The sequence below is a fragment of the Macadamia integrifolia genome, chromosome 5, assembly GCF_013358625.1.
Source record: "Macadamia integrifolia cultivar HAES 741 chromosome 5, SCU_Mint_v3, whole genome shotgun sequence".
NCBI lineage: Eukaryota > Viridiplantae > Streptophyta > Magnoliopsida > Proteales > Proteaceae > Macadamia > Macadamia integrifolia.
In genome coordinates this window covers 26813384-26841164 of record NC_056561.1, presented here as the reverse complement: position 1 = coordinate 26841164, position 27781 = coordinate 26813384, and the positions used below count along the sequence as shown (strand labels likewise).

Here is a 27781-nt window from a genome sequence, read left to right as displayed (position 1 = left end):
AGGAACACTACCTACCTACGTGGCTACTGTGCTAGCATGCAGGCGAAATGAGAGCCCAGGCAGAGGCATCTTCAACATGCGTTGAGGGGGACAGTAGGGTATTTTCACATCCAATTGTTTAGGCATAGAGGGCACAAGTGGGCAACATTCTTTTTCCCATAATTATATTTCTTATGCTTTTAAGAAAGGTAACGCAACTACTTATCAAGTGCCAAATTACCTAATGAGAGCATGTAAAGTAGATTTCCTTTGGAGGAAGAATTTATAGAGAAAAGATATAAAACTTAATAAACTTAATTTATAGTAAAAAATTCACATCCTTTCTTTTAATTTCTCTTGCAACCAAATAGAGCCTAATATAGATCTTATGTAGTCCTTAGTCTATAGGTCACAACATCTTATTCAGACTGGGGTTCACGAGCTTTGTGCGGTAATTGCAGCTCCCCTGAAATTAAGTTCTAATTTTTTCCTATAGACTTCTACAACATCATCTACATTTCCATAGCATGTCATAAAATTCCAAAATTTAAGGGCTACCACATTAATTCAGAATACACTAATAAATGACTATGCATAAGGATAGCCAAGAAATTCACTGGCCACATGATACATGTTAGAATAAACCAACAGAGTCTCTATTGCATATCCAAAGAATGAGATTGAGGTGTGGCGTTTAGAATTTGGTCATCCCAGGCAATGACTAGTTAACTGCACCAACTGATAGCGCGAATCACATCTGAAAACAACATTTCATTTATCAATTACTCTGTAGATGCTATCTCTGTACTTAGCAGAAGCATTCTCTCAGCCATGCGAGTGCACCAGCTTTTGCTGCAAAACAAATGGCCTTTCTCCGGAATCCAGTATGCTCTGAAATCAATTCAAATAATATCGCACAATTTCAACACCCATAAAATTTTGCCGTCATCCTCCCCTGACTAGTAGACTAGGCCACAGAAGCAGGCTGTTGGTTTTTCAGGCCAAACAAGTTCTCAAACAACTTTGGTGCCATTGGAGGCTGCTTCATAGGTTCAGGAGCCATGAAGTTGACAATCTTTTCATGAACATGATACCTACAATGATGGAAAGGAGAAAGGAAAATTCTTAGTAATCTCCCTGAAGAGACTAAAAACGCTCATTACTAAAGCTGGCATTACTCAGCTGCATAATAACCTGATCTTACGGCTCTTAGAAGCACGCCTGTCTACAATCTTCCGCTTCTTGGTTTGCAATCTCTTCAAAGCATATAAGGCGGTCTCTGTGGAAAAATTAAATAATCGGAGTTTCAAACTAGTGCTCCATCCATGCCTCCACTGACTATTAAGTTATGGCAAGTGCAAGACACCAAGCGATTCCAGAACTGTCTGAAACAACCCCAGAGAAACCATCCAGACATCCCAACCTCCAGGTGACATGATAGAAGATACAAAGTATACGAGATCTCCCATACAGAAAGGTTTTCTACAGATAGCATGGGAGATATTTCTGTGTAAAAAGAACTGGTGTTGAAATGGCTTCCCACACTGTTGTTGGAAACCCTCCCCTCTCCATATAATTAGTTAACTAACAAGAGTACATAAGGAAAGAGTTCTCTAGTGAAAAGAAAGTGCAGGAGAAAAAGCATTACCAGATGATTTCACATCAAAAGTCTCAAAGAATTCCTTGAGGAGTTGCTGATAAAATTCGGAATCATCCAAAAGCTCAGGGTCTCCACCCACACTTACATCCTAAAGACAGTAAAAAAGATAAATAAATACCATAATTGCCCAAGCAAGGATAAAAAGAGTTGAGCATCTATTGACAAAAATCTGTACGCACATTCATAAAAGCAAAACAGAAATAGAGTCAAATAATAAACAAAGATGGCAACACAATACAATGTTCAACATTTTCCTGATTCAAGCAAAATGCCTCTTCATGCTAGGATGGTAATTCATCTTTTTTAAAGTTTCATAAAAAAACTCAAGTATGCCCTTTTGGAGCACATACTCCAAAACTTCCCTCAATTTTTGGAAGACATGACCATTGATGAGAGAAAAGAAGCAAAATTCTTATGACCAAAGCTGTAAGCAGAGGGAAATGAATCCAGACACAGCTGTTTCAACATGGATGGTCTCTGTCATCCAATTGCAAATCTCATGAAGCAGAGGTAGGTAACACCAATATATGCGCTTCCTTTTATTACTTAACAATTGGTTCAAGCATGATCAGTTCTTTAAAGGGGCATTGGGACTCCGTCAGGAATGCCTGGGATGTCTGATGGTTGCCTCAAGTGTTTCACACTTTTTTAGACGCTGGGATGCCATCAAGGATGGAAAATGGCTGACAGTTGCCCCCCCCACTCTCCCCAGCTTCAAGAATTGTTTTAACAACACCAAGCATTGTTCATTTTCCTAAGTTCAAGTCAATTTCCCTTCAATGTCAGAATGTTTATAGACCAACAAAACAGATAACTGCACGCACAAAAGCTATTCTTTCATCTACTCTTTAAAACAAGCTCAAATCATATTGAGCGTCACATGACCCTCAAATCAAAAAAATTGAAGTACATTGACAGAAGTAGGATAAGTCAACCTTTTCCTTAACATTGGTTTCTGCCTCAGGGACCTGCAGGAGCAACAATCAAGTAATTAGACACAGATATAATTTCAGACAGAATATGACATGTAGCCAGTACCATATACATTTTCCAAGGGACAGCACAAAAGATTCAGATTTTCGGGAGGGATTAGAAAACTTACAGATCCCAAGACACCCACTGTTGATCTATGTAATTGCATGCTCTTAAGCATTTTACGTGGGTTCCTCATATAATCAGCTACTTGTTCACTAATATTCTGCACTCAGGTAAAGAAAAAGAGTAAGTCTTATAGTTCATGAAGACCATGTGTAAGCCAGCCTTCAAGATGCACCTGATTAAAAGCTTTTAAATTTCCTTTAAAGGCAGCTACACCAGTTGTCACTTGAGTCTTTCTCTGCCATTTATCTATTGACTTGTTTCTAAATGGAGCTATTCTGCAAGTTATGGAGAGTAAGAATATGGGATCACAAAAGGTGTGCAGAAGTGAAATAGTGTAAATAGCAACAGGAGTAAGTTATGAAGAATTAGTAATGCACTTCAACTTAAAAAACAATGGGCTATGGTAGTAACAAATTATAACTAAGTTCAACTCAACCAAGCCTTCTCCCAACTAAACGGGATTGGCTACATGAATTCTACTTTTCCATTCAACCATGTCTAAAGCCATACGACCCAACAAAAATCAAAACCAATATCAAGTCAAGAGAGAAATGATAGCCTGTCTATGTTCTCCCTAAAAGTTGCAATCAAAAAAATGGCTAGGACAAGCATAGAATGAAAGATTGGAAGAACATGCATCCAGTGACTGAGCATGTTACCTCAGATGCATTTGATATATATGTGACCATTCGGCATCACTCCCCACATCCAAATTCTTAGATTCTTCAGTATCCTTAGAAGATCCCTTGATGTTCCCTTGATAAGAAACAGATAATATCAATATATCTCCATGCATAGAAATTATAAATATGAAACACTATTTTTCTCATATAGAATAGGACTTGGGTGCCACAATAATGGGTTGTGAGTCTCGTGACTTGTGAGTGTGTGTGTGTGTGTGAGAGAGACAGAGAGAGACGGGGGGGAGTACATAATCATATCTGAATCATGGATCCCATCCTCAAAAAATCCACACTAAGTTCTTGAGTCCTGAAAACTCTTGGGGATACAAATAAATTTTCCAAGGGTTACTGCCATGATAGGGGAACCTGACAGAACCAATGTTGATTTGGCTTGGATTGTAGCCACTGGTTCCAGATAATGCATACTACTATAGCATAATGCTATGGTAAGAAAATACAACCAATTGAAGTTGTAGGTCTTGTCATCAAGTATATTTACTCAGCAGGCAATAAAATTAAGATTGTAACATGTCTCGTTAGTTTTAGCCTAAACTAATCCCAATTGGGTTATAGTTAGCTCATAGACATGATTACAGATTTACACCCATGTTAGAAACCCTCAGATCAAACTAGAATTTCGCTGCTTTTAGTTTTCAGTTTGGCCTTGATTTCTCCAAACCCAAACTGCCAATTTGCTCCTTCAGGTTTCTGCATCAAAAGTGCAGCAAAAGATAACCCTGCAACACCAACTATCTCATAGAAGGCAGCCAATGCCTCCCGATGGACCAGCCAACTTAGCAGTTCCAAGCATAAAAACCCACCGGTGCAGGCACTTTTTGCTCTACTGATACAGAAAATTTTCACACAAGAAAAAAAAAATTTATATACAAATATTCCACTCACTAGATTTTAAAACGTAGAAATTCCACTCACTAAATTTTAAAAAGAAACTGGTTAAAGAAAGAAGGTTCTCTTTTCTGTTGGATCTTTTAACTCTTTCATTATTAACTAGTTTTGTTAGGGACTCCTAAGAGTAGCCAACGAAGGAGAGAGAGTCAGAGCTACTCTTTGATTTTCTTTTATTTTACAGCTTTATAAATACATGTAAAGGCTCACAATCCCCACAGATTTGAAAATGGAATAGATTTGGGAAATTTGAAATTGGGCGATTCTCTCCCCTTGTGATCTCTTCTCTTTCCTCTTCCCCCCACCCCTTCTCCCAGTGGGTTCCTTTCATCCTATTTTCTCTCCCTAGCAGATTGATACAGCTAACCTTCACTTCTATCAATCACAACTTTCTTTCTGGGTTTCTCTATAAAATATCTTGGGTATACCTCGAGATATAAGAAAAGTAAGCTCACCACCAGCAGATCCTGCTATTTGATCTGGCATCAACAAGATACGAGATCCCTTATATCATGGATGATAGCAACAGTAGATGATAAAGGAATCTGTGACCAAGGGAAAGGATAGAAAGAAGTAACACTAATTTATTCCTCTGAGAGTGTCTAACACGGTCATGTATTAACCACTTAACCTGGAACGGCTGGAAGTCGAACCCCTAGCTACCAGGGCACATCCCATACAAACTCAAAAAGGCCCCAAGGACTGGAGATAGCCTTTAACTGTTGAAATAGTCAAATGCATAATATGGTTTTTTAGTTTAGACAGTCATTAAACTGTCGGATTAGCATCTGAAAACTTGAAACTTAAATAAAATATATATATATATATATATATATGAGGCTAATGTGCCTCTAACACAAGATAAGTGTTTACAAAAAGAAACACACCACTGCTCCAGATGACAAGTTTCTATGTACAGAGACCTCTTGTGTTATGTATCCTCTGTTTTTCCAACTGTTTTTTCAGTCTAACTTTAACATAAGATCACAACTGCTTGCAAGACACCAACCACCATGCTGCACGCCCCTTTGGTATCAATCAGCACCCAGTGTATTATTTATCCTATTACAGTGTCCTAGCCCAATCCAATCGAACAGGATGGAAAGACAATACTGCAAACCATAACAAACTGAAATAACCTAGAGGGGGCGTGAATAGGTTATCCTAGTGAATTTTAAACCTTTTCAATTAATGATCTCTAGTGTGATTGTAAATTAAAAAATGCGGAATAAATAAAATGATCACAATCACACAACACCAAGGTTTATAATGTTCAACTCAATCCAAGTCTAATCCATTCCCTACAAGTTCCACTTGTAAGGTATTCCACTAGCTCTTCCCTTTCAATAAAGTAGGTAGGGAGGAAAACCTTTACAAACTCTTTTAAGGCTAAGAGGATCTGTAAAATCTCTTTAGAGGATGAGAGGATCTTTTACAATCTCTTTCAAGGATGAAAGAATCCTTACAATCTCTTAAGGATGAGAGAGTCCTTACAATCTCTTTCAAGGATGAGAGGGTCCTTACAATCTCTTAAGGATGAGAGGGTCCTACACACTTGTCTAAGTATGGTCTAGATCAATGTGTAAATAAGATGTTCAATTCTAGAGTTAACCCAACTCCTGGACAAAAACAAATTTAAAGTGGAATAGAAAGGTTTAGAGTTACCTCTTGTGTGGTGCGTGAATGAAATACAATGTTATAAAAGAATGCACCTTTGATGTCTTCTTAATGTTTGCAATGTAAATACCAAGATGTAGATGAAGACTTGTAGAGATCCTTGAGTTCCTCTTGAATTGAAAATAAAGAACTTGAACTCAAGAGATGGTATAGACCAATCTCACTTCTAATGCTCAAATAATGCTTCTCCAAAGGACTCATTGTTAATTAATGAGTAACATTAGAGGTATTTATAGGTGAGATTAGGGTGCTAATATAGGCAAAAAATCTCACTCAAACAATCACTTTTTGGGTCTACCGGTCGACCTCCATCGGTAGCCGGTCAACCACCAAAGAGCCGTTGGACAAAACTAGCCGTTGGAGCCAGTTGTAAACCAGCCGGACTGGCACCGGTCAGCCGGACACATTGTCTGGACAGGTGCCGGTTGACCGGGGCTTTCAGCCGGTCGACTGCCCACAGGCTCAGCCAGAACCAATGTTTGATAAGGTTCTGTAATTTTGACCTATCGTCAGTATTTTGGCTGTAACTTTCTGGTCTGACATCGGGTTGACCCGATTCCAATTACGTTGGATTCATAACTTGAATCTCTACAACTTTCATGAAGAGACTATCTCCTAATACCTATATTAGGGTTGGCCAAAATGCCCTTAAATATAGACATTGCTGTTTTCTCGGCAATCTTCTAAGTCATGTTATTCCTAACATGTTCCTAACAGCTTTTAGGTCTTTACACTTGGTCAAGGTACATCCTAAGGTCATTCTAAATTAACATAAACTAAAGAATGCAATATGTAATGCATGATTATGAGATGCAGTGTAGTGCCTGTGTATGATGTGTGCACTATTACATTGAGCTACACTTAGGCACCGTTTGACAATGTTCCCTTTCTACGTTTTCTTGTTCCCAGAAACGGAAAAACAGCCCAGAAAGAGTTGTCATTCTATTTCACCCGTTTCTCGAAACATAAATCAAAATTTATGCCTATTTACAATTCTAGAAACGAATTTGACAAAACAAGTCCGACTTGTTTCGACGTTTCAAGAAATGAATTTGAGAGGAAAAAAATCGTGTGCCCAATAAATCTCTCAACTATTTAAACCTAAAAGAGGCAACCAAACCCTCTCTCTCTTTTGGGCATCCGATGATACTATTGGGTTTTTTAGTGGCATTATGTCTGTAAAAAACATTTCGAGAAACAGGTTTATCAAACACCAAAAAATCCGTTTTTGTTTCCAAAAACGTGAAAAGCCGTTTCTACTGTTTCTAGACACAGAAACAGCAGAAACGTTATCAAACGATGCCATAAGGTCTTCCATTCTTCTTGCAGCTAGTCCTCAAGAGTCCTCATGTTGACCTTGCATGCTTGATGTCTTCAAATGTACTTCAATTCACTTCAAGCTTTGATACTTTGAGGTCTTGATCTTATAAAGTCGGATCCTATCGGATACCTTCTTCAAGCATTGATATCAACTTGCTAATACTCCTCATTTGATGACTTTAATCTTCATTTTTCCTTTCATCCATCAAATTCGATCTTTGATATAAAGTCTCTACAAAATAATACTTGAAAGCAAATTGAGAAATACCTTCATATGTTTGTTATCATCAAAACCATCTATAGGAATGTGGGCATATCCCTAACACAAACAACATCAGGTCATCTTCAAACATGCTGAGAATAAGAATATCAAACCTAAACAATGACAGTAATAATGAAACAAAATTGGTACAATTCAACTATCCTTATCTCACTAAATGGGAGTCAGCTACATGGATTGGTGCGATCCCAGGGCCAAAATACACTGTTGGGTTCAATATGGGCACCCAAATGCCAAATACCCAAGTAATAAGGAGTGGAAATCTATAATTTAGCACAAGTTTTCAAAGGGTAGTGGGCCAGTGGCAAACTTGTGATCAACCAGAATTTGAAAGGGCTATTGGGTAACTCAATAGGAAAGGATAAAAGTGGGGATTATATTTATTAACTGTGAATAGACTTGGTCAAAAATTAAAATAAGAGAGAAAAGAATAAAAGAAAAGGGGAGGGCTATTAAAAGAAAGTGGGGGAATAAAATAAAGACAACCAAATGGAGAGGGGGGGGGGGGGGGGAAGCAACCTTCTTCAACCTCCAGCCAACACAGGCGGAAAGCAGCCATGCTAACGGATGGACTCCCTCATGAAACCATGGTTGGACATGCGTTTTCAAGGGAATGTCCCTGACTACTAGACCTCTTGAATCCAACAAATGAATGGACAACCCCTCAATGGAAGCAAGGATATTCAACCAACAGAAACAGTACCTGGCAGTAGGAAGTGAACCAGGTCTGTACTACTTTCTGCTTCTCAATACCCCGGTAGGTTTCGGACACCAGTTCAGCATTTTGAATCACCCTTGAGTTTATAACTTTTCTACAAAAAATTTAGGCCAAAGGGGGAATAAATGAAGGATATTGATCCCACCCTTTGAAGCTGCAACTATTCCCAAAACAGAATAGAGCAGGGTACATGAGACGGAGTATGAACCAGAAGGGAAGAAGGGAAAGAGGGAAAAGAATGGTCCGCACCACATGGTTGGAAGAATAACAATTCACGGGAGGGAAAGGATAGAAGGATAGACACAGCTGGCCAAAAGCCCTCGCAACACACCACAGTAAAACTCCAATTCCAAATCAAATCTATTCTCTGATTTTTCTATCATAGAGTTACATGTATACATAGGAAAATAAACTCTTAAAAATTAGAAGCTCTAAATAGGAAACCAAAACTAACAACCACGTAGTTATCTCCTAAAATAAGAAGATTACACTATATATCCCAATAGAGAAAAAATTAATATCTACCAAGCCCATTTGGCCCAAAAAATATGGGTAGCGCCAGTTCGTTCTCGGCTTGGGCTACCATAGGGAATCATGCTGATCCAACCATGTCAATGCCCTCTGAATCATGGATGCTGTTTCGCAATTCAACTCTATATTGAGCTCTGGCAACCCTTTGAACATTACAGTACAGTTCTATAAAACTAGCAACGGGACGTAGTCCAAAACTGAAAATTAGGATCAGATAGCCATGTAAATAAAAATGGTTCTGGATATGTTTCTAACTAATGAAGCTGAATCAGAATAAACTAACTTTTTAGGCAGCAATAGAAAAGATGAAAGGAAAGAAGAAAAGCTACACAAGACAGGAAAAACACATGAGAGCAGAAGAAAGAGGATCCACAGCCACCCAAGAGCCATACTCTCAAAACATAACACACTTGAACAATTAGAACTTCAACAACCCTGCCTTCCCTAAACAGACCCTACCAACCACCACCAGAAGAAAAGGAAATAAAAAAAACAAAGAGAAAAAGCAGAAATCAAGATATGAAGATGCTTTGGATGTAATAGCGTTACACTTTAGTTCCACCACTTCATCTTCTTCAGCTTCTTGCAATAGTATCAGCGATATGGAAAAATGAGATCAGGTACAAGCGCAGCTTAGTGACCATTCAGTCAAACAAACTATTGAAAGCCTTCCACCACCACCACTCCCCCCCCCTGCGGCGGGGGCAGCGAAATACAACTTCCATTCAGAATATCTGACAAAAGGGGGGTTTGGAATACTACATCCAACTTACCTGAGTCTATGAATCTATCAGAGTATTTCAGAGAGAATAACCCATAACTCAGAAGTTTTGTAAGAGAAAACTATGTAAAAGTTTCAGGCCATACCATTTGTAGCTTCTGCAATGGAAGGATTCTTCTCAAGTAAAACCTGTCAGAATAAGGAAACAAAAGGTAAGCCACCAAGACAGCGGCAACATAATACCAATGGCAATGATAGTTGTCGAAGGATTTTGACTAGACATGAGCTAGTCAACAGACTAGTAACTTTGGGGGGAGTCTCTAATCGAATTCATCTGACTAATCTATGAATTGACTCACTAGTTGATCTAGTAGTTCACTAAGTAATGAAACAATTAATAAATATCATGCAAATTCTTTTTTTTTTTTTTCTCTTGGTATCATAAATATGCACTGGTTTCTAGGAAAGCGGCATATTTTCAGGTGTGTTTCCATATTCCAGGTATGTTTGCTTCATCTTCTGGGTCTAGCACCTTGATACATAAGGCAAATGGTCTCCTTGGCAACAAGGCCCACCTTGTCGCCTAGGTGGAACCTAGGTGATGTCTTAACAAGTATGTGTGTCACATTATCTAGTACTATTAACGTTGTTTGATACTCTTTTGGGGTCATATTACAGAAAGGAATAAAAACAAACTATAGTATGTTATTATACTTTGAGAGTCATTCTTCCAAAACAAGAATTTGTAAGTTTGTAAACATAAAACTTCTCGCTTTGTTGGTCATTGAGCCCCAAAAAATTTTGTTTTACCATTTACAATTTTTTTTTTTTTTTTTTTTTTTGAATACTTCAATAAACAAATATTTCCCTCTCATGGATTTTGTTAGTATTTAATACTATGAAGTTTCACTGTATTTTGCAGTCAGTGTCAAGATCAATATGCGATACCACCACTTATTTTACGTATCATATGTGTTTTTGGTTTCATACAGAGGCCCAAACACCTAGTTATTGACTAGCTGCATAGACAATGTTGATGACTGATGCAGTTGGGCGATGGGTCTAGGGAAAGTTTACCTTTGATTTGATTTCCTTTTGGTTTTAGAAACAATTTCTTTTGGTATTATTTAGCTTCTAATTTTATATTAGTTTCCATTTTAAATTAGTTACCATTTTGATGTTTGAGTTTTCTTTTATAAGCCATGTAATACTCTAGTAATGAACAGTTTTGAAGAATTGAATTTTTGGAATGAATGGTATGGCTGCCGAGAAGCTTGTTCTCCCACTTTGAAGTTCTTTCTCTGATCTTCCTCTCCATTCTTGTTTCTTCTTCATTGTTTCCTCTTCTTCTTTCTTTTCTTCTTCATCTTTTTTCTATTATTCTTCTTCTTCTTCTTCTTTGTTTTTTTTTTCCTGCCCTTTTTCTCTCTTCTGGGCGACAGTAGCAGATCTGAAAGGAAACTTCACTGAAGCTTGGTTTCTAATCAATTGACCCTGAGATTTGGGTGGGCTGTAGGAACCTCATAGGCAATCAGAACCCTGGAGTCCCTTTCCCCAAGTCATCCTCTGTGTGAACAAATCAACCGATTGCAGGTCTGGTTCCCCTTTTTCAGCCAGGCTTGAGTTGCAGGGACAGTACAGTTCCTCTTGCTTCCTGTTTGAGGTGCGTATCAATCGGAGTCAAGAGACCTTAGAGTTGGCAACTTTTGTTTGGAAGTTCAGACCAAACCGAGGCCTATCGAAGGAGTTCCATCCATCTGAAGTTTCTTCCTGCTGGTTTCTGGGTCTCACGACAAGAAGAAGATTGAAGCATCATGGGCTGTTAGGGCATTTAGCCCCCCTGGTTTGACCATAATACCCCCCTTCACTTATTATTCTTTTTTTTTCTAACTCTAATTGTAATTTCTTGAACTACCCTTGCTACTAGCCGATTGTTGAATCCATTGCTTAATTCTATAAGTTCAGCCTAATTACAAAACTGCCACCTCCCTTAAAACTTCTATTTATTTACAGGACTGCCATTACTTCTTATTATTTGAGTTTACTACTCTATTGTGGGCCCTAAGCGATCCGATTTCAGTCTTTGGAACCTGGATCCACATCAATGACAATTTTACATAATAATAGGTGCATCTACTGCCTATAAAGTTACCCAAAACCTATGAAGCACCAACTGACATCAAGGTGCAGGAAAGCATCAATGCCTGGAAGAGTTGTACCTCCTGGAGTTCCAGCAAAGAATCCAAAGTCTGCTTGGATGAGTTTACAAGTTCTGAATATGCTTCATCAACTGCTTTATTTGTCCCAAGGAATGAAGATCTAAGAGGCTCCTGTAGAAGTTTTTCATTAATTCAATGACTATAAGGTTACAACAGAATAGAAAGCAATAATTCAATTCAAGGTCAATGCTTGAAAATCCTTTTTAAGGGTCACAACCAAAGCAAACCTGTGGCAGTTTATTTGAACTTGAGAATGCTTTCTGCAGCAGAAACCTTAACTCGAGCGCTTTGTCCCAGAGAACCTTTCGGGGAGGAAACAAGTAGAATAGGATTACTAACAATGCAACACTAGAATGTAGATTGATGTCAGTTACTCCACAATATGTAATCATGCATATAAATGAAATTAATACTCAAGGAGAACTCTAAGCCAAACTAGAGCAAGTCACCAACAGATGCACAAAAGTAAGTGAAAGGCAAAGAGGTACATTGTCAAAAAATATCATGTCAACATCAAGATTGAGACAGGATTTTGATGAGTTACTATCACTGGGATAGGTTGATCCATACCTTCTGATTCTTCACAGCCTGACCTTTCAGAAGATCATCATCTTTATGGCGCTTCAAATTCTTCAAAAGATCTCTGCATAAATAATTAGGGAAAAAATACAAATACTTCATAAATAACGTATTATGAGAACCAAAAGTGATCAATTCATCACTTATAAATCTTTTAACCAATTCGAAGCAAACAAAATTGGAAATTGGGTATGGACATATTGAGTAACATCTGATGGTATAGTTGCTATTTAAACCTCATTCATTTCACTCTCATAAACCACAATGTGCTAGTTATTATGCATACAAAAAATTTAGTACGGAAATTTCTTACTGGAGCTGAGCATCCAGGTGTCAACTACCAGGGTTTGAAACTTTTGCTATTTGACAACCTAGACCTCATGCACTCATACATGGTATTTTCCAATAACACATTCATCCATTACAATATTCCTATATGAATGCTAATGGTTTGTCTCTGTATAATCACCATGATATGATGCTGGTTGTCAATCATTACCCCAGGACCAAGCTAAAATAATGCAACTCAAGAAATTTAAGTAATGTTATCTAAGAAATAAAAAATCGTTAATATTCCATTTTATTGCAATACCGCGGTACATCTCCTTCAGTAAACCAATGAACAATGGAGGCCTTTAGATGCACCAGTATGGAGGAGTGATTTGATTCATATTGAAGGAGCAAAAGAGTCAGTGATAGACCTAAAATGACTCTAGGAGAAATGATGAAGAAAGACATGCATAGCTTAAGCCTTGTAACAAGTAAGGCTTTGAACAGAGTTGATTGGAGGGTAAGATCCATGTAGCTGACCCCATTTAGCTGGGATAAGGCTGGGTTGAGTTGAGTAAAGCAATGAACAACACGTGGTAAAAGTGAAAAGAAAAAAAGAATGCACTACCTGTCATTAAACTGAGCAAATGTAATGACTAGGCATAATTAGTCATATAAATGATGAGGGAGTACCTCAAGATACAAGCGACCTTTCTTCTTTGGAATATATACATTCAACTCAAGGGAGGTCGAAACATGCAAAGATTTTTATAGGTGTTTTTCTTCTCAAGTCATTATATGGGTTACTTCCTTCTCTTGTCTTCAGATTACTTTTAAAGGTCAGGATTTACCACTTTAATGTGATTTTTAGTGCCATTTGAAAGATTAAAGGTTTATCCTTTCAACAAGATAAAAGTCTTACAATTCCAAACTCTTTTTGGTGGGTGGTTATGGCCAACTACTGGCAGAGTACTAGGCTCAAACTTGTCCATGTATCACCTCATGGTTGTCAAAGCATGAAAGCACCTCTTAAGGTCCAAGGTGACCAGCCCAGGCCCAAAACCTGATGATCTTGCTCTCCACATGTTATAAATTTCAATCACTTGATTCACTTCTTATTTATAGCCTTATAAATTTCTGTAATTTCACTTTTATCCCTCTTATCTTCTATATTTTGATCTTTATAAACCTACATTATACATATATTTACACATAAGATGACACGGGTCTAGAAAATATGGCCTGGGATATAACATATGGTGCTCGCCTTGGCCACTTTTCCTCACCTAGGCTTCAAGGTGGCTTCCCACCACCATGTGATGCAAATAAGTCACCTAAAGGGCTTATTTATTGGAAATAAGCCTTGGGTTGGGTTATGTAGGTGTTGGGCCCTTGATCCAATGAGTTTTCTTTGTAACAGGCCACTTTAATGGACCTAAAATATAGGTAAAAAGTAAAAAAACGAGATTCACTTCATTAGTTTAGTTATAGTCCATATGCCTTTACATCTTCCAAGGTAGCATTAAGTGCCTTTCCATTAACAGTTTCTATGTATTGGGAACAGTTTTCAATGTCTTGGATTTGTTATCTATATATAGGAAATTCCAAAGGGGTTTCGGAATTCTAAGAGTCTCTTCAATGTTATTGTGTTGTACTCAAGATTTGCACCTCTATATAATGCAAATCCTGGTTGCTCTCAAAGACAACCAAGGTCTTGACCTGGAAGGATCGAAGAAAGCACTAGTAGATAGAGCTGTAGGTGCATGTACTTGGCTAGTGAAGCACAACTGTTTGAGATTTTAAAATGTAACCGCAAGCGTACGGATCAATGTAGCTACGGGTCGAACACAGGGAGAGCAACCACTTTATTTTTTTTTTCTTTTAATAATGCAAAAGTGAACTGATTAAAGGTTGTGATCTAATTCTAATTACCGTCCTAAACATATGTATCTAAAATAACGTCCTAACCAGTCGTCATCTAAGAATTTAAAGACGCAAGCCACGCAATTAAAATTAAATAAATAAATAACTGAAAATAAACAACCCACGCAATTAAAAAAAATAATAATAAAGGAAAAAATAAAAGCTGAAATAAAAATAAAGTAAAAGAAAGGGATAAAGCTAGAGAGAGACTCACAAGTAGGTTTCTCTACTTAGCCCGAGGGATGCATCATAATATGAGCTTCCCTACTTGACCAGAGAGTCACTCTTACAAGGGTTACTCTACTTGGCTTTAGAGAAAGGGAGACAATTAAAATAAAAGCAATAAATTGATGGTTCTATGGCTAGGAGGGGCAAAGCCAACACATACACTAGCCATGAACCTTAGGGGAAAGGGATGGCAATAATGTAACGACTGAAATTAAAATCCTAAATTAAGAAAGAAAGGTTAGTCAGAAGAGGGAATGAGAGGGGGGAGAGAAGACTATTGAAGGAGCCTATCTACTTGAACTTCAACCCTTGAACTGAAAACTTGATCGATTTGAGATACTACCAGTACTAAAAACCAGATCTGGAATAAACCAAATCTGAAATTTCTAGTACTAGAGAAAACAAATCTGAAGAAAAAATAAATTGAACTTGAAAGACATGCTTCATAGTCTGTTCTTGTCACCTAGAACTAAGCCTAGAACTAGAACTTGAAAATTACAACTTGAATTGCTTAAACAATAAAAATAAAAGACTAAATCAAAAACAAAAGTGCTTGCATTAATTGAATAAAAAGAACTTACAAAAGTGTTTAAAGCATAAACCTAGAACTAGAGCTAGAGAAAGAGATAAAGCAACTAAAAAAAAAACCCTAGAATAAGAATGAATTGTCCCCCCTCCTCTTACATGAGTTGTATTTATAGGGAATGGGGAGGTAGAATAACAAATTTCTCTTTCCTAAAAGGGAGAAATCCACAATTGGTTGTAAGATCTTTTGAGACCAAAAGTGCTAAGGTGGAAGAGAGAAATAAACTTGAATAAATTTCTTATAATTTTTTTTTGCTTATTTTCTTTCCTTTTTTTTTATTTATTTCTCTTCTTTTTTTCCCTCCAAGGGATGATTTTCCTTCTTGCTTTGTGTGATTTGGACAATCTTTTGGTGATGATGTGGAGGAGAGAGAAGATTTGGACAAGATTTATTTCTCCACTTTTTTTTTCTTTCCTTTTTTTTTCTCTTCTTGCGCAGGAAACCCCTCCCACGATTTTCCTTGCTTCTAATTTGATGTGGAAATCCCCTCTATGCCCTTAGTGCTTTAAGTGAGTGAAAAGTAGAAAATCTTCAACAAAATTCTCCAAAAAAAAAACAACCATGAGATTTGAACTTGAGACTTCCTGGTGAGCAAGGGAATTTTGCACACCATAGCTCACCAACTACACTAGGTAGTTGTTGTTGGAGAGATATGACGCTCGATAATGCTTAAAGTCTTTAAAATACAAAACCTACAAAAATAGAGTAAAATCCAAGGTAGCTCCATTCTAAATATATAAAATGCATGTTTTATTACCCTAGATTTCACACATAAATGTGTTCATCAACAACCACTCATCTTTTCATAGAGACTGCTACCCTAGAGTAAGATGAGCGACCCCAATGGCAACGTTAGTCCCAAGGGTTAATTCCCTTTCACTAGTCAACAAAGTGCATCAACAAATATAGGCAATTCTTGCTTGATCACTTTCTCTCACTAGACCACCCTAGAGACACGAAGGGCTGTCTCTTGTGTGCGATGGTTGGGCATGAATGGAGCTTGCGAGAAGCATTTGTTCCGCCCAAAATGGGAATGGGCTAAAGGAAGAAGACTTGTTTTGGGTAAAGATGGCAGAAAGCATATTCCAAAAGGCGGAAAGTAGAATATCAGAATTTTACTAGTACGGTTTGATGGATGCTCGGCTAGATTTAGTGAGACCAGAGGAATGCCTTACAGCTCTTCCTACGAGCACTCTCCCCCAGTGATCGAGCTAATCTACGACCACTCTCTCCCGGTGGTCGAGCTGATCGTAGAGCACCATAGCCTTGACTCTGTTAGGGGCGCAGTAGTTTGATAGCTGAGTGCGAGGTGACTCGCAAGATACAGTTTTGTTGTGAGCCGTATCTTTGCAGCTTTCGGACAAGTGAACAATAGAAATGTAAACTCAGTCTTCCTCTTCCTTTAGCAGCTGCTCCCCAACAGAATAAAGAACAACATGTTGCCGGGCTTTTTCTGGTCAAAGTCTATATTGTCTTTACTATACGGCGAATCAATCCGAGTATTTTCTTGTGCAACTCAAATGGGCTTAGGTGAGAATCCTACAGCTGGGCACTAGTGGGACTCTAGCTTGCCAAAGTTGTTTTACTATCTTCAACATTCAGCCATCACTATCCAACACCATTTGCTCTATTACCACCTTCATCATTCAAACACCAACAAAGCGGGACCAGAACCGAGCCAAATCTGACCCCAAGTTGTCCAGCACCTACCCTATTCTCTACCAGCTTTCGATCTTGGCGTGTTTGACCTTTAGGCCGGCACCAACATGGCTCGCCTTGGCACCATGATAACTATGGCTACGCCGCAGCTGAATTTCTGTTTTAAAACTTCACATTGAAGTAGGAGTCAAACTTAGCTTTAAATCGAATTACTTAAAAAAAAAAAAAAATACAAAGTGCTCACTACAGTTGCCAAAGTCGCAATAAGATAATACATGAAAGAGTCTTGGATTCAAACTTAGAAATTAAGTCTTACAATTAGTTTTCTCTTCTTCTTCTTCTTTTTTACCAACTTAGAAGTTGCCAATCAAAGAGCAGCAAAGAGGCAAAGGACAATAAAAGTTTTTAATGGTGTATTGTGATTATTTAATGAATTGAGGTCTCATTGATCTATATCCTTGTTCTTCAGGTTGGCGCCTTCCAGTTCTAGTCTGCACTTGCAGTAAATCCTAGGAGAGTTGTAGCTCATTGCTCTTTTGTACTTCTTTCAACTTTGTAATTCCTTGTTGGTTTTTTCAGTTCGGAATTAGAAAACAGCTGTCGATCTCTAGAAATGTGCTTGTTGACGTTTGTGTGATACCTGTTTCGAGTTTATTATCTAGAAGTCAAAAGTATTTTTTTTTCTTTTTTTGCCTGCTAGTCATTGATGACTTCCTTGCTATACATCAAAAGGATTAAGGATGTAAATAGCAAGCCGAAAATCTGGATCTTATCTAGATCCACGTCTATTTATTCATATATTTATTTGCATAACCAAATACAATATCAGCTTCGAAAAACTTCCTACTTTATTTTAATAAATAGTAGGGAAAGAAAACACTACCCGCTTGCGTGGCATTGCGCCAGTGCCCAGACCAATGCGAGGCCACTTGGTGGCGTCTTCAGCACATGAGGCGGGGGCAGCGCAGTCTTTTTGTGCCCACCTGTGTCTAGGCGAAGACACATGCAAGTGGATAACTTTCTTTCTCCCTCAATATTATTAGATAAAATTGATTGAATGTCATCATAAATCCAGATAAAAGATGCATTAAATGGATTCTAAAACTCAGATATTGACACCCTCAATTCAAATTTACATTTATGTCATTATATAAGATATGTGTACATATCTTAATGATTGCTCTACAAATACAACTGAACCTTGAACCTGCTACTTATTTTTATCAAAGTAGTCAAGATGAATGCAATTTGAAAGAAAAAAAAAAAAAAAAACAGCGAGCAATAAAGAACTTCACAACAGGGAAAGCCGTAAGCATGCATTTGGACATGAGTTTTTTTCGGACATCACTACTAGTAGGACATGTTCTTCCCAGTGAAAGCTTCAAGAAAAAAGAAATGAAATTACAAAGTCAGTATTTATTACGTTCTTCAAAAAAAAAAAAAAAAAGTAAGAAATCTTACAGCTCCTGGTTACGAAGATTTGAATACTCTTTTTCAAGTTCTTCCATCTCAGTATCCTGTCGGCTCCCATGTCCTTCCCCCTGCTCCTCATCATCTGCCTTCAATATGAAAAAACCAGAATTTAATAAACATGGTGAGAAACAACAACAATAATAGGAGGAAACCACTTCAAATATGGATAACAACTGTTTCATATTCTGAGTCACTCTCATCTTCCAAAAATTCCTCCCCTTTTTCCAGCTCCTTGTCCTCTGCCTTCAATATGAAAAAACCAGAATTTAATAAACATTGTGTAGAGAAACAACAACAATTATAGGAGGAAATCACTTAAGATATGGATAACAACTGTTTCATTTTCCGAGTCACTCTCGTCTTCTGAAAATTCCTTCATTTCCGCATCATGTAAAATATTAGGTTCTTCCTGTTCCTGCCTCTCCTCCAACATAACATAACTTCAAATTGAGAAAATCCATGAAAAGATGCAACATCCAAAAATAAATCCAAAATAAATTTAAGTATGCCAAAACAACCAGTTCAACCTCCAGGATGCTTTCATCTTCTGAAACAGAGATTTTGTGATCCAGTCGTCTTTTTTTCTTGGGTAATCGATCTGCTCGTCTTGGGTTCTTTGAAACTACCACCATTTTGAAGCACTACCAAAATTCAAATCACACAAAATTCATTGTTTTTATGATTTACAAAACTAAGAAACAAATGAAGAAAACAAATAAGAATAATCCAATATATATGAATGAATATATAAATAATCTCAGATTTTACTCGTTTGAGCTCAAGTTCATAAATTAAGTCTTGGCAAGAGAGAAAAAAAAAAAACTCTTTCAGATCGGATTCACTCTGATTCCCGTCAAGTTTGATGTCATCTCACCAAATGAAACTAGGAGATTAATTTCAGTAATTTTCGAGTTGTTAGGATAAAAGAGAAGATCCTTTCTCATGTCTCCTCTAGTTTAATTGCACAAACCTTAAACTTCACCCTAGACATTGAGAGCAATTTCTTCCCCGCTGTTTTTTAAAATTCAAAAAAATATCCTTATGAACAGGTATAAGCATTTATCAATCAGTCTCTCTTGAATTTTACTACTCTCAGGTGGTAAATGTAAAACAAGGGTAAAAAAGAATGAAGAAAGAAGCTAATTGTACGAAGCTCTTGCCCAGGTGAACAAGATACAAAAACAACTCAGCCTTATCCCAACTAAATGGTGTCAGGTACATGGATCCTTGCCCTCAAATCAACTCTATTCGAGGTTGTACGTGATACAAGGTCAAAAGGCCTAAGCTATGCATGTCTTTCCTCACCACTTCTCCTAAAGTCATTCTAGGTCAGCTGCTGGCTCTTTTAGTCGGAAACAAATCACTCCTCCATAATGGAGAATTCAAAGGCCTCCGTGAAACATGACCATACCACCTCAAAAGACTTTCTCGTAGCTTATCATGTATCGGAGCTACTCCCAAACCAGCTCTAATATGATCATTCCTTAATTTCTCCTTCTTAGTTTTGCCACTCATCCATCTCAACATCTTCGTCTCCATGCACAGGTGAACAAGATAATAGTGAGACCAATGACGCCATCCGGTGAGATAGCCATGGATGATGGAACTGCTCCATTGGAGCTCTGTGAGGTTGATAACTGCATTTTTGAGAAATGCAGTTTCCCCAGAACCCAACAATTCCCGCTGAAGAGGAGGAAGGGCTAAAGGCAAATAGTTTGGAATGTTGGACTACTGTTGTTCTTAAGTTTGTCACAGTGATTGATGTAACAACAAGCAACCAAAAATTGTTGTCCAACTGGTTGTACGTGCAATGAACACTTTGGGTGGCATTTTTTTCTCCAGTGTACATTTTCCCATGCAAGAATCATAGTTCACAGATTACAAAGTTCAAATCAGCCCAAAAATCAATGATATCATAAAAATACATCTCTGAAAGTATTGCTTGCGAAAGGATCACTCCCAGCCCAACTTCCTCGAAACCCCACCCCAAGCAAAGAAAGCAAAAGAGCTAAAAAAATCTTATCTGCCCAAACAGCTTTTGGAATCGTTACTCAAAGTTTATAAGAAAAGCATGTGATTAGAAAGCCAATAGGTGTCAGGAAAGTGGTGGACAATACTCAATCCAATTCCATGCTCCTTGAGCAAGCCTTTTGGATTATAAGAGGCAGTTTGATCAAACGAAGAGATCTAGTAGAGGTTCTTTGAGAAGGCAGGTGCTTTTTTGGGAAGAAAGACAGATAATGATGTATCTTTTGCAACATTTTTTTTAACCCATTTAAACTAGTTTACATTGTGTGTGATCGAAGAGTTAAAGTGTAGTTCTCTCAGATCCTCCAGTTTGGCTTGCACAAGCCAATGAGGGACTGTAATAATGTTTCTTTCTAAAAGAGAGCCTAAATTAAGAGGGGGGGAAAAAGGGGGGAACCATGTTCATAGAACAAACAGGAATAGAATAAAAATAAGGCAAATATTGGGTGCACAACTAAAATTCATACAGAAGAAGCAGTTGAAAACAAGAAACCAGATCATGACACAATCAATAATTTAAATTCCAGACAACAGAATTTAAAGTTCTAGTAGTATACACAGGCACAGAAATAAGTAGCTGAAATACTCAATCGACATCACAGAGAAAGAAAGAGAGTTGAAAGAAAAGCTACCTGTAGGAGATACCGTCTTCTTCTCTGCTATCTTCCTCCCTTCGATTAGCAGCAATGGCAGTAGGGTAGAGTGTTGCAGGCACAGCGTTTTGAAGCGAACTCTATTTGGACCTGAGAGGGTTTAGCCGCATTCAGGGCAAAGTCAGAAATAAATAGCAAGAGAGAAGTCATAGCCTTATAGGTGTCAATTTGGTTAATAACCCGAACCGGAACTGGCCATTTAAAACCGTATTGAATCGAATTGAAATGGGAAAAAAAAATTTGGTTCAATTCTGATTTTGAATAATGAAATTTCATTTGGTTCGGTTCTATTTTGATTTTAGATAAAAATCATCGGTTTGAATCGAATCAAACCAAACAGAATAAGTGTAAACCCATATTAATGGAATCCAAATCTAAACTATATTAAACCCTAAAATCATGGGTCTTTGTTGAGCCTGAAATTACCTATTATGCAGTTTTTTTTTTTCTCTCTTGATAGAATGATATCAGTATCAGATCGACCAGATTGATACCTTGCCCAATCCAGGATGATATAGATTTGGATATGGATCCGGTTCCCGAGATTCAAATCCTTATATGGCATTGTATCTTAGGCTCTCCAAGTAATAGCTTCCAATTCCATGGACTGAAAGCAAATCCTTGTTCTCATTATAGCACAAATAAATAATTCCCTCTAGTACTACAACACAACTTTCCAAAGATGCATACTATCTTAGTGTAATGATACAAGCAAAATAATGCTCCTGAAAAGACTTTAAATCCAACAAGTTTACACCCTACCCTTCATTACAACATGAATAAAGTACACCTTTAGCATAGGAAACTTGCAAACAAAAATAGTCCAACAATACAATGATGCAATTCAGTTTACAAGAACATCTATACTCCCATAGGGAGTAACAATACCCACACAAACACACAAGTCCATAAAGTTTTTTTAGTTCTCAATGTGAAAGGATGCTAGACAATGCAACCACCAATACAATGTCAAAGATGCAATTCAGTTTTTTTGTTTGCTCACGCCCTATCAAAGGGCAGAAAAATGTTCATATTCCAGTAAGCTACATCATATTTATGACCTATGTCTTTAGTTCCCACCTTCCCTTATCAATGTATCTTTTTCCTGTTTTCATAATCAGTTGGTTGCGCTTGCAGCTATAACCATATTACTTCTGTCCTCCTGGGTTTGTGCATCCGCTAACGGTTATCTATGAACTCAGTAGGAATAGAGCATCAATACAGAGCATTCAAAAAGCAATAATCAAAAAAACATATCACCAATACCAGTTGAGGGTGGAACACAGAGCATTCAAACATAATTGAAAAGCAATAATCAATCAAACAAAAAACAGCTTCAGTTTTGATAATGTGTGCTATTGTCCCTGCTGCAGAGGAGTTGAACAAAAAATTGAAATTTCAGACATTCTAGGGTTAAGAGAGGGTAGAAATATTCCGAAACGTTTGATTGTTGAGAGGGGTTTCACCAAAAGAACTGAGACGATTTCAGTACCTTGAAGATCTGAGAGACGACAGAGATGGTGAGCAGAAATTTCACCAAAAGGGTTCCAGCCGACTTGCACTACCGATGTTGAGAGGGGTTTAGCCAAAATCGTCGGGTCTAGGGGTTTCTTCACAGCGATGTGAAACGAAGGTAGTGTAGAGTAGAGTAAAGGGAGAGCAGGGATCAAACGCAGCCGAACTCCTTTTTCGAGCAGGGATTTTTGCGGGTGTCGGGGTATCACCAATTACCAAATAGGGTTCCAGCGAGAGTGGAATGGCTCGGTTCTTCAAGCAGGTGACAACTGAAGCTACCCGAGCAGGGATGAAGGCGGGAAGGGAAGGGTTCAAGAGTCCAAAGGTTTCCTCGAGCATGTATGAAGGCGGGAGAGAAGGGTTCACCGTGGCCTCTTCAACTTCTTTCTTTTTTTTTCTTTTTTTTTTTAAACAAGGCTACCCCAGCCGGATAAAAATCGTCTATTGTTCCCTGTTTTTCTTGTGTTTTGCTAGTTGTAGATGATGACACGTGTCATCAACGGTCAAGATTAATTTAGTTGGATGAAGGTTATTACATCTAGTTTGGTTTTTAACGCAATCTTGGTCGTTCACTTAAAATAATGCCACATATCGCCTTCTGAAGGTAGCAAAACAAGAAAAACATGGATGAAGAAAAACAGACGATTTTTTTCCACCCCGGTACCCATGTTCTACTTTTGGCGTTCTAAATCGTATATTTTCGTTAAAAAAAAAAAAAAGAGTAATTTATAGCGTCACCCCCTAAAGAATACCACTATTAGAGAGACACCCTCTCTGTTTTACCAAATTAGACTCAGATCTCTTACTGTCAGTTACCGTTAAAAAAATAGTTAAAATGACTGTTATACCCTCCCTATTCACTAAAATCCAAGTTTTCCTCGAATATTCAGTACGAGCTACTCGACAACAACGGCGACAACGACGCGACGACGACGACGACGACGACGACGGCAACAACAAAGATTCCTACACCTTCTTCACTTTTTTTAGCTTGTCTCTCTACTATCTGGATCTGGCATCACGGCCTTGCCATCTCTTGGACAAACACGGAATGGGAGGAAACCTCTCCTTTTGGCTTACTTTCTTATCAAGATGATATTGAGAGGTGCTTATCTACCCGCGATCGTTCAAAGCATTGGCGAAGGGCTATAATCTCTTTTTTTTTTTTCTTTCTAAAAATTCTTCTAGCATAGCAGAATTCATCTATCCGACGAATTGGGTTGGAGATCAGGCACTGTTGTCTAGATGGGGTATTCTTATAATAATGGCATTCTCTAGGGGGTGGTGTTATAAATTACCCAAAAAAAAGACATCAAACTGTAGATTTTGTTTTCTTATTTCTGTGAAATAAAAAACGGTAGAAACATTTTTTCGGATGACTATCAAACGCAACTTATTCTGTTATAGAAATAATGTTTCGAATCAAAACCAGAACTTTCCATTTATGTGTGAAAATGAACCGTAGACATCAAATAGAAGATTTCGTTTTCTTGCTCCTATAAAACGAAAAAACGCAAAAAACGTTTTTATTACTTGACTACCAAATGCAACCCAAGTTGACACAAAAACACTTTATTCTATTTTTTTGTTTCCATGGAAAAACTTCATGATTTTTTTTTTTTTTGGATTAGTACCAAACACAACCTTTGATTTTTGTTTCTAGAAACGTAGGGGTGTTAATTGGATAGTTCGGTTCGATTTTAGTCTGGTTGAATCAGTTTTAGTCTAGGAATGAGGGAGACCAAAACCAATTTATTAAGGAACTTCAGTTTTCAATCAGTTTCAGTTTCAGTACAGTTTGGTTTCGATTTATTTTGGTTTTTTAATATCAAGTTAATACCAGTTTAGATCGGTTTTATTATTGGGCTTCAACCATAATGAATCTTACCTTCATAACTTATATTGACAAGATTTGATGAAAAAAACACTTTAAATTTATGATTAAATAATGGTTTATCGTTGTAAGGGGAAAATAACTAATACTGAAACCAATGGATAACAAATTACTAAAAAGATAACTAATATTGGAATCACAAAATGAACCCTATTATCTAATCATTCAATTAGCTATCCAACTAGTTTTCTATGGTGAACGAGGAAATCAATGGAAGCATTATTATAATTTACAAATCAATTTCTCTATTCATAACCTAATATTCAATGATTTGTAATAATTCCTCTTACAATAAAAACTTTGCTCACTAATATTGTAAAAAATGGATGGCTAATTCACCAATTTATAATCTCATCTTCATTTATTTTTTTATCGGTTTCATTCGGTTTGGTTATTGGTCAGTTTGGTCTAGACCGATTTTTAGCCGGTCCCAACATACCTCAATCCAAAACCAATCCAGTAAGGATCGGTTTGATTCGATTCAGGTTTTATCGATTGATTTCAATTGGTTTTATCGGTTCAGGCTAAGTTTTGACACCCCTATAGAGACGGGTGAAACAACCAGGGTTTATCAAATGGAATCAAGGCCATTTTTCCGTTCCTCGACACAAAAAAAAAGGGGGGGGGGGGAACATGTGCCTTAGTGAAGTTGTAATTTCTTTATAAATCCTTACCAAAAAAAATTTATTTGTTTCAGCATGTTATTTTCAATTAAACTGAATTTCAATTGAATTCCTAAGACTGTTGTGCTACATGTACATTTAATTGAACCAGTTAATGCAAAACGACTTGAAGAATACACATTTTCAGCCTTGGTGTGGGATGAAGATAAACAATAGACATCAACTTTATTTCAACCTTAGAAAGAGAATCAAATCCAAGTAGCGGATTTACTTACAAAGATCAAAGCCCTTGAAAATAGCTTGTTTATCGATCCTGTCAGCATAGAATGAGAGGGTTTTGGTTGGGCTCAAGTTGGAAGAACTCCAACCCAACTCTAAGGCTATGTTTGGTAATCATTCAGTTCCAGAAACGACGTTTCGTGTCAAAAACATAATTTTCAATTTTTGTGTCAAAATGTCGTTTAAAAAAAAAAAAAAAAATGGTGTTTGGTGAAACTGTTTCAGGAATGTTTACCCTAGTTGTTCATTTTTTTTGTATTTGGAACTAAACAGAAATAACGGAACAAGGTTTTGTCGTTCTGCATTTTTTTTTTTTTTTTTCCATTCCAAAATAAGGGAAAAACACCAAGTTGACATCAAACGCTTTATTCTGTTTTTGTGTTCCCATATAATGGAAAAACATCAGAAACGCTTTTCTGGATGACTACCAAACGCAGCCTTAGCTTTAATTGAAAGCTAGGTGACACCAATAGGAAGGTTCTAGGGTTTTCAGTTTAGATTGAAACTCACTCACGAAAAAGAAGGGTTGTTGAATATCATGCCTTTGAACTCAAATCCTTATTCATCTTAAGGATAGTTTGGGTATTACGAAGAACATGGAGTAATAGTGATGTCATCACTTAACATACCTTTCTCACTAATAGGGATGATAGATATATAGAATCTTTCAAATTCGGGAGAGGGGAGTGATGTTTAAAGGGGGGACTTGATATTATGACCAAGTACAAGGGAGAGGTGTGATATTTCCTCCAAAAAAATAAAAGGGGGGCGGGGGGAAGGGGGCAAAAGAATCCTGCCAATGTGACACCGGTAACACCAACACACATGCAAGGGAGGCACAATAATCTTTTCATAGGCACAATAATCTTTTCATACGCACTCAGTCTGGGTGTCACCTGTGCAAGACAGGCAAAGATATTTTTCCAAAATTAAATATTAGGTTTGGTTCGGTCTAGGTTTAAATGGGAAATAACAATGGAATCCTATTTCTTAAATATTAGGTTTGTCTCAGTTAACAACTGCCAGGCCAGCTTAACCAATAAAGCCTTGTTGTGTAACTCACTCCCTTGAAACCTCCCCCTAATGCCTTTGACCAGAAGAGTTTAGCCCAAGACATTAGGGACTGACTCTTGTCATATACTGCCTTACCCCACCAAAAGTGAGCACACAGAAATCCTATTTCCTAAATACAAAAAAGATTGAATATCAAAGCACTGTATAAAAAATAAAGGGTATACTCACTGCACAAGGCTCATAATTCATCATTGGTTTGACGAATACCTCATGGCTCACGCCCAACCTGAGATAGTGAAGACACCTCCTCCATCCCCAATTTCAATTGGACTATATCCACAATACTACTCCAAACCAACTTGAACTCAATCGATCAATTTGAAATTCAACTTCTTTCGTTCGTCCAATGGAGGGTTGTTGTAAACCATGCTTGAATTTGTTTTTGAATAGCAAAGTCATACTCCAAATTCATTGAGCGGAAGAATAACATTGCATTTTCCAACCAAAAAGAAAAAGAATAACATTTTTTGAACAATAGATGCTCGTTCCATTTGCCTTCCAATTGAGGCCCACAAGGATATCCAAAATAGATATATCTATCTATGAGGATATTTAAATATTAGTTGTCATGACCCAAGAACTACTATAATGAAATAAAAATATTTTTAGAATTTTTCTTTCATCTGTTGAGATGGCCGAGTTGGTCTAAGGCGCCAGATTAAGGTTCTGGTCCGAAAGGGCGTGGGTTCAAATCCCACTCTCAACATAAAACTGATTTTTTTTTCAAATCCCATATTATTAGGATGAATTTGGTAACGTTTCGTGTCAAAACAAAAAATTTATGTTTCTGTGCTAAAATCATTTTTTTCCTAAAAAATGGTTTTTGTTAACCTGTTTTAGAAACAGTTTCATCGAGATAGGGATGAGGGAGAGAGGGCATCGTACGAGATTCCTTCTTTACGAAAAAGGGTTTTTCTGTCCAATTTCACCTAGACAGGGATGGGGGAGACCAATGATTAGCAGTGTTGAGGGAGAGCAGGGATCGAGTGAGAGTTCTTCAAGGACTCTTCACCACTCAGTTCTTCAGCATTTCTAGGAGATAGAGAATGTTGTGGCTTTTCAAGGTTTCAAGGAGATATAGAGGGTTTTGGCCTTAAGGAAATTATCGGGGACATATGATTTTTTTTATTCAAATGGAACGTTTCTCAAATGTTGAAACATGTCATTTTTTTCCTTTTAATTCAGTTCTTAAAAAAAAAAAA

At 37.4% G+C, this 27781-nt stretch overlaps 1 protein-coding gene and 1 non-coding gene across 11 annotated transcripts; one reads left to right on the top strand and one right to left on the bottom strand.

Annotated features, from left to right (window-relative positions):
• Positions 1 to 541: 541 nt before the first annotated feature.
• LOC122079268 (putative uncharacterized protein DDB_G0270496) lies at positions 542 to 23125 on the bottom strand. 10 transcript variants are annotated; one of them, XM_042645592.1, is made up of 17 exons: positions 22687 to 23125; positions 21174 to 21284; positions 19032 to 19154; positions 18848 to 18928; positions 18688 to 18756; positions 18502 to 18599; positions 12366 to 12438; positions 12023 to 12097; positions 11796 to 11906; positions 9723 to 9765; positions 3400 to 3496; positions 2913 to 3015; positions 2742 to 2837; positions 2575 to 2607; positions 1628 to 1727; positions 1174 to 1258; positions 542 to 1073 (listed from the first exon to the last, which is right to left on the bottom strand). In XM_042645592.1, the coding sequence occupies exons 3-17, from the start codon at positions 19143 to 19145 to the stop codon at positions 947 to 949; spliced, it is 1305 nt and encodes a 434-aa protein (XP_042501526.1). In that variant the 5' UTR covers positions 19146 to 19154; positions 21174 to 21284; positions 22687 to 23125; the 3' UTR covers positions 542 to 946. The 10 variants fall into 10 exon arrangements, with proteins under 10 accessions (XP_042501526.1, XP_042501531.1, XP_042501529.1 ...); XM_042645597.1 differs by having other exon boundaries at positions 18848 to 18886; XM_042645595.1 differs by having other exon boundaries at positions 19041 to 19154.
• Positions 23126 to 27204: 4079 nt separating this feature from the next.
• TRNAL-AAG lies at positions 27205 to 27285 on the top strand. Its single transcript has one exon. It is a non-coding gene; the product is annotated as a tRNA-Leu (tRNA).
• The last annotated feature ends 496 nt before the right edge of the window (positions 27286 to 27781 follow it).

What these genes read in the sequence shown, in the direction of transcription:
- LOC122079268 (XM_042645592.1), bottom strand. Translation starts at nt 19,145, where the DNA reads ATGGTGGTAGTTTCAAAGAACCCAAGACGAGCAGATCGATTACCCAAG. An exon ending in AATCTTCGTAACCAGGAGCT is followed by an intron (nt 12,439 to 18,501) that starts GTAAGATTTCTT and finishes TTATTTATGCAG; the next exon opens with AGATCTTTTGAAGAATTTGA. An exon ending in AGGCTGTGAAGAATCAGAAG is followed by an intron (nt 12,098 to 12,365) that starts GTATGGATCAAC and finishes CCTCCCCGAAAG; the next exon opens with GTTCTCTGGGACAAAGCGCT.